The sequence below is a fragment of the Gopherus evgoodei genome, chromosome 10, assembly GCF_007399415.2.
Source record: "Gopherus evgoodei ecotype Sinaloan lineage chromosome 10, rGopEvg1_v1.p, whole genome shotgun sequence".
Classification (NCBI taxonomy): Eukaryota; Metazoa; Chordata; order Testudines; family Testudinidae; genus Gopherus; species Gopherus evgoodei.
Genome location: NC_044331.1, coordinates 20,261,206 through 20,272,584, shown reverse-complemented (window position 1 = coordinate 20,272,584; position 11,379 = coordinate 20,261,206). Strand labels below are relative to the sequence as shown.

Genomic DNA, 11,379 nt, shown 5'->3' with positions numbered 1-11,379 from the left:
TATTTGAAAACCAGGCCGGGGAAATGTCCCAGCTGCGCCAGTTGGCTTTGCAAAACAGAATGGCTTTAGATATGATGTTAGCAGCCCAGGGAGGAACTTGCGCCCTCATAAATGAAGAATGCTGTGTTTTTGTAAATGACACCTACTCTGACACTTTTCAACGTACCAAACACCTAAGGGAAATGGCTAAAAACTACTCCTCTGGCCAGCCACCTTATGATTGGTGGGGAGCCTTATGGAATTGGCTGCCCGGATTTGGGTGGGTTAAAAACCTCTTGGTGGGTGTTGTTGGGGCCATGGTAGTCCTTATAATACTGTGTTGCTGTATTCAGTGTGTCCCCTCCCTCATAAACTCATGTAAGTCAGTTTATTCTTTTCCCACTTCAGCTAAAAGCCTTACTCTCTTCGAATTGGCCCAGGCTGAAATTGCCAAGCGGCCCTTGAGATCTTGAAATAGGGTGTAGCTTTTTGATTAATAGTTATCTCAAAGCTACAAATGGAGGAATGTTGGGTCTAAACTTTTGGTGAACTTTGGAGCCAAAAAACACCCAGACTGGCCGTCTCTGCATAATCCTTTCTGAACCTTTTTTGAACAAAGCACTGACCTGCAAACTACTCATGACACCCCCTTCCTCAAGTAGCCATTAGCCTTTATCTCTATGCATTTACTTGTTAAACTTGCTCTTCCTGTAAAATCTTGATTGATTATGCATGACCATTATCTTTTGTTAATCACTTTGTTTACTTCTGTGTATAAATATTGATGCCCACCCCTAATAAAGGGGCCACACTTATTCTAAAGCTTTTGGGGTAGTGTGTGCCCGTTGATCAACGCATTTGTGTCTGGTCTCTGACAGAATTGTGGGCCCATATTCCAACTCCGCAGCAACCTCGGGTGTTGGAGAGGTGAGTGAGGACTTGCTTTATTACCTAACAGTAATGTGCTTTGATATGATCTAATAAGTTAATCACAACATTTTCACAAAGGTATAAAACACAAACCAAATAGATTATTAATTCTTATAAATAGTATATTTCTAAAAAATATTGAGGATATACATGATTTAAATAAATTATGAAACAATACATAAACATTCAAAAACGTTTTCTATTACAAGAGAGTTCAGACAATTTGGAATGAAACTTACACATTTAACTTTAAATATTCTCATTATCTAAGATATACCTTTTAAGGGATCTAACACAAACAAGTGTCAGGCCAAATGCGGTCTGGTATAATTGGGTATATGATTCTGTTCATATGCTTGGAGTTGTCATGGATGAAATTGGTCAACTGTCCTGTCAAATAAATACAGTTTGGGGTTCCCATAGGGAGGTGTCCCTTGAAGCACTTTTGGAGTATCCTCCTGATACATACCTCTTATTTAACTGGGCGCATTGATTGGTTAAATAAAGTCATTACTAACAAATTCACCTGACAAGCACTTAATAAACATTCCTAAAACAGTAAAGTCCAACTGGTCTTAAAACTACAAAGTTTAACACTGAAACTTATTTTTCTTTAGAAACTACAGAAAGATACTGTTTTTCATCAACTTGGTTAAGAACTTGTTTTGCTAATGCAATAATTACCAAGTAGTTGCCAGCATTTCAACATCTTTCTATTCTCCATGGTCCATTCTTTTGCGTAATTGTCAATTAATTATAAGTACAATTTAAAAATAATTTATACCTCATACCACTTAACCTATATGAACATTTATTTTGCAAAACATTTGAAATTTGGAAATGCTCTTTTTTTCTTTTATAGGACCTAAACATGGCAGTTATTTATCTACAAATAAGCCCTCATTTATTATGTTCTTTTATTATTTGCAGGCTTAAGCATTTGGATTGTTCCAAGTCATTTCACTAAAATTTTGGGCCTGATAGCTTACAAAGGATAATACACCAAATTCTGTGGTAATTTATACTGCATGCAAGTCCTTTAGCTTGAACAGAATTACATAGGATATAAATCAGTACAGACTTTGACAGAATGATTTCTCTGTGCTGAAAGAAACACACTGAAGTGTTGCAAATTTATAGATATTTGTGCCAGATTGGGAAATTAATGCTCAACATGATTATATATTACTTCTACCAAAAATAATCATGCACAAATCCAAAGAAAAATAAAATACGTAAGACAAATACCCCTGGCTATTTTAATCTTCAAATCTTTATTTTTTGTTCATTAGAATTTGCAATACTAAAATTTAGATTCCCTTTGGTGACATCACATTGGGTCAGCTGGTGAAGGTATGTTTTAAACATAAGCCTATACAAAGTATAGTACAGTTTCTTCTAAAAGCTAAATGGGTTTTTTTTCCTCATTGACTTCAGTTACCATTTAGCTGTATTAAATAGTATTAAAAATCTTCTCTCTCAACATACTGAAGCTAAACAATATAAAAGAGAATTCTCTGCTTACAATCTTCTATCCTCAATGAAGAAGAGTTAGCTGGAAGCTCATATTTTGAATTCTTTTCCTCTCTTCTATAAATTATTTAAACTGGGAACTGGGAACTAGCTACTGATACATGTGTATCATGGATGGAGCCTGACCAAAATCCTGGATATACCACCAAAAAAATTGGGTGTTCAAAATCCAGAACTGGAATTTTTACAATTCTGATAATATATGGTCTCAACATCTACAGTATAAAATTCTTACAGTCCTCCAAATCCCAATTTCCATCATAAGGTAGCTAAGGTGCAAAGTAATATAAGGGCATATCAATCCTTTTTAAAATTAAGCTAGTCCTCTGCTATATTTTTAAAATGACTTACATTGAAAAGTACAGCGTTTTGTGAGATCTCTAAAAACAGAGAATTGTAAAGCAGATTTCCTAGATTCCACACAGAATCTGATAAAGCCTCTTCCTTACAGGCATTTCTCTTTTCAACAGGCAGAGTAAAACCTTCCAAGGTGCTAAAGACAACAAAAGGAAAGTTGGAGCTGATTCTCTTCCCATTTATGCTTTTGTAATTCCACTGAATTCTCTAAAGTCATTTCTAATTTACATCAGAACAGAGAAGGGAATAGGGTCCATTACATTTCAGTAGGAATTAACCTGAAAGAGTTATGCCTTAACTTCAAACTATGCACTGAATTACTAAATAGCAGATAAAATAGAAGTGAATGCAAACAACAGAAACACTCTGCACATATGGACAGATATTGTATAATTACATAGTATTTTATTTTTGGTTTCAATTTATAAACAATTAAAAAACTTAATTTCAAATATTAAAAAAAAAATACACCCTGAAATCATTTGACTTTGAAACTTTTACATTGTTTAAATAAATACAAGTCAGTTAAAAAGAGGTTAATGACTTTTTACCATGGTTTCATTCTAACAGTTTTTTTAAATGCCCCTCACTTCAGCAGTATGAAATAATTATACTGGAATATATGACTAATTCAAATATTTGAATACTGCATTTTCCCTTAACTTCGAGGGAAATTTCTTATAGATATTCTCATGGATAGTCCAACCTCTTGAAGCAGCTACACACATTGTTTTGCTATAGTGAATGCTTTTCAGAAAAAGGAAAAAAGACAAAAAACCCCAAGAGATCCCTTTGAAAATATTGTGTGCTGACAACATTCTTGAACATGCTGTAAAATATGGTGGGTTAGACACTTCCGCTATAGTACTCAGCACACGTTGAAATTTCATGCTTAATGTTTACAAAATGGCAAACAGCGCAAAGATATGGCCATGGTTTTTTAAAATAAACTTTTGTTTTCTTCTTTGACTCACAGTTTCACAGTTCTGTCACTACTGAAGCTGTTCAGTGTCTCTGCTGTTTTCTTACGTAAATTCTCAATCCAGCTGATGCTATTATGCATGGTTCTAGCTAACTCTGATGTTTGATGTGAATTATTGACTCACATATTCTTTCCAGATGTTATAAGTTCCCCAAAGCCCTCTTGATGAGAAAAAGCATATGCAGATCTTCTTGAGTTTCTTCTGTACACCCGAGGAATGTAGTTCTGTAATGGTTTCTGCTTCCTTCTAGACTTCTGCAACTTCCGAACCTTAGGGGAAAAGTTTCCATTGATATGTGAAATTATTTTTGTGTTGTAAACTCTGACTAATTTTTAAATCTCAGTTATATTGGTGGGGCCTTTATAATGAAAAAAAAAACAAAATAAAAAAACAAAAACAACAACATCAGTGAAAGAGTTTCCAGTAGATTCCAAAGTAAAAACAAGTGCTGAAGCCATCAGTGGAGTGTTAGTGAGGCACCGTGGTCCGCTGGGCTGAGTGAAGGCCATGGGGAAGATTCTTGAAGCACAGCAAAGAACTTGCAGCCCGGAGAAACAGGGGACTAAAATGGCTTTAACTTACCTTTATACACTCCCAGTCCTGGGGCATCTGGCATAACTGCAACAGCCCTGGGGCCTGTCTGAGTTATGGCAATTCCATGGGCTGCCCTATGGGCAGTAGCACTCCCTGGAATCTCTGCAGTGCTGCAACCCTGCCTTCTATGCCTGAGTTTATGAGGTCGTCCTTGGAAAGCAGACTTATGCCTGCCTTCTCCAATGCTTTGACCAAGGGACTACTTCCACAGCTGAACCAGGGCTTTTAGGACCCTTTTATGCCATTCCAGCCAAGTGCAGTATAGAGGCCAGAGTGTGGAGTGAAGATCTCCTGCCTAGAAGGCAAGAGTTCTAATACTAGCTCTGTCACTGATTTTCTGTGTGGCCTGGCACAAATCACTTAATCTCACTGTCTCTTTTTCAAATCTATGAAATAGGAATACTAATACCTTGCTACCTCAAATGTCTGTTGTGAGGAGTTTTTAGTGACTGTTCATAACAGCACTTTGAAGATGTGAAGTGCTACCTACGTTCTATTAGAAGCAGGGGCCTAGAGCTAATTGGCCACATTGATGTCACTGAAATTAGAGAATTAAAGAGGACATTTGCATCATTTTGTTAACTGCTTTCCCCCTCCCCATAATTACTCCTTTTAACATTTGAAAATAAACTCATAGCACATGTAGAACTGTGACCTCACCTGACATTCTGTTACACTAGTTTATACCCAATAACTTGAATACAATGGGGATTATTATATTGCTTGATAAATTACCATGTAGATGGAATATACTTTACAACTTTATTTTTCATATGTTTTTATGAGTAGTGAAGGAATGGCCAAAAACAATCTATTTGTTGTTAAGGTTTGGCATGGATTTGAGTTACCTGGATTTCTATTCCAATAAATTTTAACCAGCAGTTTATGCGAACTATCCCTTTAAAATCAGTGAGATTATTCACATGTGTAAGGTAAACAACATTTGGCCCAAACTATAAACCATTAAAAAAATTAACTGTTGGGATGGAACATCACTTATTATTCACTCTTAAGAACGTAAAACCTTGGGACATATTATGCTATCAGTAATTATGCAGAAGCTCCCATATAAATTAGTTTGCTTAAAAAGTTCTGGCACAACATTGCCCTTTGCTTGTGTGTTTTAACTTCTTTTAAATTTATAAATAAAAAGTGAAAAAAAAATGCTGACCTAAAAGTCTATTATGAATTAAGTATTATTTTTCACTTCTTGCACATGCCAAATTGTATAAAGTCGATGGTGATGCTTTGAGAGAACTAATAGTATATTTTCCCCCAGTAGTTATATAAGAACTATAAATTTTGTCTGTCTGGAAAAATTTAGTTCCCTCTCTATGTGGGATGCAATGATAAAGAAAACCTCTCACATAATAGGATTAAGTCATACCTGATCAGTTATCGTTGGATTTAAATCTTCCTTCAAAAATCGGAATGTTATTACAGGCATGACTGAAACCACAGTAGTCAAGAGGATGACAAGCCAAACACTTATCTGGCTCAGGGAATTACGGGCATTTCCTATTAACACAAGAAAATGAAATATATTTGTTAGGAGCACAAGGCTATTGTTAATAGTTTGCAGTTGTGAGACATATTAAATTTTCTTTATGTTAACATATGTTTCAAAAATGCTTGAATTTTTCTAGAGATACAAATGCTTACTGCTGAAATTACAAAATTCTTTGGCAACATCTAAAATTTGACATAATCCAAAAATACAAGATGGATTCCAAAGGGGAATTTAAGTGGATGGCTACACTGATGAACACAATAGAAGCATGAAAAAACGGTGGTGGCACTGCTATTTTTTTCTTCATACCAGATTCCTCATCAATTTTTGAACTGTCAGATTGTTTGGTTTCTGTTCAAATGGCCAGGTGACAATCTCCGCTCTTTGGACCAATACTCTGACCACCTTATTCTTCTTTCACATATGATTCATGAGAGGGTAACATTTAGAGTATCTACTCTGTATTAGGCCCTCATTCTGATGAACCATCAAATGGTATCAACTGGTTTTAAACCGCTAAAGCCACATTACAAGCCATGTCCTAAAGGACAAATGATCAATATCCAATTGCTTGTCACCTGAGCCATCCAACAGACATTTAACCAACGTTTTCCTAAGAAATATGAACATTTTCAGCCCATCTAGTTTATTATTTTTATTTATTTAATACTTCTTCATTTCCTTCCCAAATCACACTCAGGTGCTCTGCACTGAGTAGCAATTTTCTGTTTAGCATGATGTGTGGACTGTCACAGCAAAATGGTCCAATCTACACTACAGACAGGTCACAGCGGCATTATTCAGCCCAAGAGTGACTAGATTTCCAGTTGACCATTTAGCAAATCTGCCAAGTTTGTACTGGTGAGTTTGCTAATGGTATCCTGTAGACCAGGCATCAGCAACCTCTGGCACGCGGCTCACCAGGGTAAGCACCCTGGCAGACTGGACCAGTTTGTTTACCTGCCGCGTTGGCAGATTCGGCCGATCGCGGCTCCCACTAGCAGTAGTTTGCCGTCCCAGGCCAATGGGGGTGGCGGGAAGCGCAGCAGGCGAGGGATGCGCTGGCCGGAACTCCCGCTGCCCCCATTGGCCTGGGACAGTGAACCGCAACCAGTGAAAGCCGCGATCGGCCGAACCTGCCAATGCGGCAGATAAACAAACTGGTCCGGCCCACCAGGTGCTTACCCTGGCAAGCCGCGTGCCAGAGGTTGCCGACCCCTGCTGTAGACTAAAACAATTGATCCATTTGTGCCATCAGAAACATTGTACATAATTTAACCATGACTCTGATTATCAAGATTTCCAAGCATACAAGGTAGCATGACTATCTGCACCATTAAAAAAAGTTAATATTCTTCTGGGATTTGGTGGACACACAGTCTGATTGGAAATGCACAAAGTGTAAGCAATGTAGGACTGGAATTTGTTTATGAAGGTTTTTCTGAGGTTTGGATAGTGGCACGTACTCCTGCTCTGGAGGATTTTCCAGGGTGAGTCAAATCATATCACACTATCAAATTCCATATGGTCTAACTGTCCTTATTAGCATAAACAAACTCATCTCAAGCCTCTAGGAGTTGTTAAAAAAACAGACATTTCACTTCCTGTAGCTTGCACTTGGCTATCAAAAATGCATTTGAAAGAACACACTTAACATCTGACTTCAGTGAAGTTCTCCTTGGGCTCAGTAATTACTGGAGTGGCCTTGTATGGCACAGCCACTGCACAAACTACATCCCCTCAGCAAATTGTTCTGACCTCATTGTGCACAGGATTCCTGGGATGGTGAGGGTTCTGGCCAGTGCTCTAAGCAGGCAAAGAAAGAAAAAAAACCTCTCCAAAATGTAAATTTCACTTCACTAACTTATTCTGTTTATTGTTGCCAAGGCCTCTCAATACAGCTAGGATGCTTTTGTAAACTTGAAAAGCATTAACATTACTTAAGCAATATCAGTTCAGTTAAGCAAACTTTCCCTCCCATATCTGCCATTCTTCTATGTACTTAGAAGATCTAAATCTACACAGATTGTGGCAAATTGCATAAATATTGCCTGTATAATCTCAAATCAGGTAATAGACTCACCTACAAAAGGAAAGTGGTTTGGGAATATAACAAAAATCCCATCACTGTGCATTGCAAATAAAATAGCAAAATACACGGCTATACTACCCAAGACGAAAAAACGATTGATGGCAGTCCAATAACTGGTATCCAAGGCTATCTGCAAATAAAATGAGACAAAACATATTATACTAAGAATCTTTAGGGGTTTAGAAAATATACTACATATCTTATTGAGTGGAGTGTTATGCATCTAAACAGAGAAGGGATTTGGAATTTTTAAAAAAAAATTAATACAGTGTTCTGGATCTGTTTGGTACTTTTTAGTTTTTCCTATCACATATTCTCTTTTAAAAAAAAATTATTTAAATGTTTAATTGAAAAAGGCACCAAAACTGTAGCAGACAACATATCTCTTCCCCCATGCATAGTTTTTAGGAATTCAGTTTAACTTTCAAATGAATTGTTAAATGGGCAGATTAATACTTATGTCTGAGCTTATGTATATTCAAATCGGGGTGCAAGTTTTTCGTTATATTCAAGTCAGGGAAGGAAGTTTTGTATCTTCCAAATGATAAAAAGTAAATTTAGGAACCAAGATGCAAATAACGTTAACTATATGCCATCATGCGGCTCAATTCAGGACTCTGTTTTGCATATTTTTGTGCCGAGAGAATAATTACTTCAGAATAAGGAACGTTGTGAAAAGTGTTTATCCAGAGGTGATATGGTGTTTTTGTCTTTTAAAAGTTTTTTCTGTGTGAATTAATTCAAAAGCATAGTGATTGTCTCATTTTACACCCATCATTGTTATTGGGGCATTTAGTGCACCTAGCTGCAACACTCTAGGCATGTCTATACTGCAATTAAAAATGTGTGGCTGGCCCATGCCAGCTGACTTGGGCTTGCAGGGCTCAGGCTAAGGGGCAGTTTAATTGCAGTGTAGACATTCAGGCTCATGCTGCAGCCTGAGCTCTGGGACCTTCCCACCTTACAGGGTCCTAGAGCTGCAATTAAACAGCCCCTTATCCAGAGCTCCATGAGCCTAAGTCTACTGGCTTGGGCCTGGTGCCGGTTTTTAATTGCATTGCAGATGTGCCCTCCGACTACATGTCCCAGACCTGAAGAAGAGCTCTGTGTAAGCTTCTCTCTCCCTCACCAACAGAAGTTGGTCCAATAAAAGATATTACATCACCTATCTTGTCTCTCTAATATTCTGGGACCAACACGGCTACAACAACTGCATTCAGAATAACTGGCATAGAAATTGCTAATGTTAAAACTCAGAATTGTTGGTGGAATGCAATAGCTAAGTGTGGGGGCAAAACAAATGCAAAGCAAAAAAATAATTAAATAAAAAATAGAGATGCTGGGCCAGTTCTGAGTTTTAACATAAACCATTTCTGTTTGTTCCTTGTATGCATATGTAGGATCTAACAGAAGTGAGTAAAACCCTCATTGTAAAACCCCAAACCATATAAAACCCATCTGGATTGGCATTTCATCATAAATGAGAATCATCCTAGATTTGACAAAAGGTTTGTGGAGGTTCTTCACCCTTTCACTGAATCCTGGAGCAATTCAACAGTGTGTGGAAACCATGCAAATCTAACCAGTTTTGTCTGAATTTCCTATCAGATTTGGAATTCAAGAGTATCACAAACTCAACCCAAAACCCAGGAGATATAAACCAATGAATCAGTACTGAAAAAAATACTTTACATGAACCCTTTGTGACAAAGTTCCTCCTCTATATTGGTGGGTCCTGTGCTTATTGGCAGATTTGCTCACCTCAATGATCTTCCCCACAGTCTGGATCAACTCCTCCTGTGTCTGATCAGGAGTTGGGAGGTTTGGGGGGAACCCGGGCCCGCCCTCTACTCGGGTTCCAGCCCAGGGCCCTGTGGATTGCAGCTGTCTATAGTGCCTATTGTAACAGCTGCATGACAGCTACAACTCCCTGGGCTACTTCCCCATGGCCTCCTCCAAACACCTTCTTTATTCTCACCACAGGACCTTCCTCCTGGTCCCTGATAATGCTTGTACTCCTTAGTCCTCCAGTAGCACACCCTCTCACTATCAGCTCCTTGTGCCTCTTGCTCCCAGCTCCTCACACGCACTTCCTCTCCTCTAGCTCCTCCCTCCCTGACTGGAGTGAGCTCCTTTTTAAACCCAGGTGCCCTGATTAGCCTGCCTTGATTGGCTGCAGGTGATCTAATCAGCCTGTCTGCCTTAATTGGTTCTAGCAGGTTCCTGATTACTCTAGTGCAGCCTCTGCTCTGGTCACTCAGGGAACAGAAAACTACTCATCCAGTGACCAGTATATTTGCGCTCTACCAGACTCCTGTACCCCACTGTTCTGGGTCTGTCACACCTTGTACACCAAAACCACTGAGCTCTGCAGAGCTCTAATATCAATAAAAGTATCACCACCCCTTTACTCCTCATACACAATGGTAGATTTTACAATACATGTAGTAATCTATGACAGCACAAGTGAGATTAGGATCAGGCCCAAAATGTGAAAGCTCTTTTCTGAAAGCTTTATAATATTTAGGAACAAAACATGAAAGGCAGAAAGAATGGTTTTGTGGTTAATTCAAAGAAATAGGAGCTGCAAGATCTGGGTGGTATTGCAGGATCTGCCACACACTTCCCTGGGTGGCCTTGTGAAAATCACTAAGTTGCTCTGGGTCCCAAATTCTTTCTCTGTAAAATGTGGTTAGTACCACAGTTGTATTGTCAGGCTCAAATCAATAATATTAGTAAATTGCTTTGAGATCCTAAGAAGGAAGGTGCTATACTATATGAATACAATTCTGCTCTGCAATGACAGATCATTCTGAAATCCGCTTTCCATTACATTATCCAAGAAATATGAATTCTGTCAAGCTTCTTGCATTATTTAATGAACATTGCACTTAAACTGAATCCTGACCTTATCTTGATTTATGGTTCACCAGCATCCCAAAGCTTAATCATGTAACCACTATATGCATTCATTACACACTTCCTTATCAAAAACATGTTCTGAATTCTTGAGTAATTTGTGAAAATTATAGCTATCAACTACAAATAATATATTGCCAGCTTTTTATGTCAGTGTGAGCAGCTGCTCAGTCCCAGCATAACACAAGGTGACTCCATATCTAAAGAAAAACACAATACAGCATTCTGACAGGGTATTTAACTGAATGTTTCCCGGCCTTCCCTTCTCTCCCCGGCCCCCATGCCTCAAGCAAGGACCTAAAGGCTGACAGAAAGGGAGCAATCTAGTAAATATTCAGTTCCAGAATTTAAATTATTCCCTTCTGCCTGGTGGATCAGTCAAGTTTGGCCAACGTGGCTACTTCTTATCGGAAGGTCAACTGTCCCTAAAGCCACCACTCTAATCGCTGCTCTCTTTTATTTCCTAATTGCTCTCATCAGGC

General features: G+C 38.3%; 1 protein-coding gene across 1 annotated transcript in view; it reads right to left on the bottom strand.

The window, feature by feature from the left end:
* Nucleotides 1–1,115: 1,115 nt before the first annotated feature.
* Nucleotides 1,116–11,379, bottom strand: part of ATP8B4 (ATPase phospholipid transporting 8B4 (putative)) — a 155,500-nt gene continuing 145,236 nt past the window's right edge. Inside the window, exons 26-28 of the mRNA XM_030578888.1 lie at nt 7,970–8,108; nt 5,764–5,894; nt 1,116–4,051 (exon numbers count right to left, since the gene is read on the bottom strand). Of these exons, the coding sequence (XP_030434748.1) occupies nt 3,902–4,051; nt 5,764–5,894; nt 7,970–8,108 (420 nt within the window). The 3' untranslated portion in view covers nt 1,116–3,901. The remainder of the gene's footprint in view (nt 4,052–5,763; nt 5,895–7,969; nt 8,109–11,379) is intronic.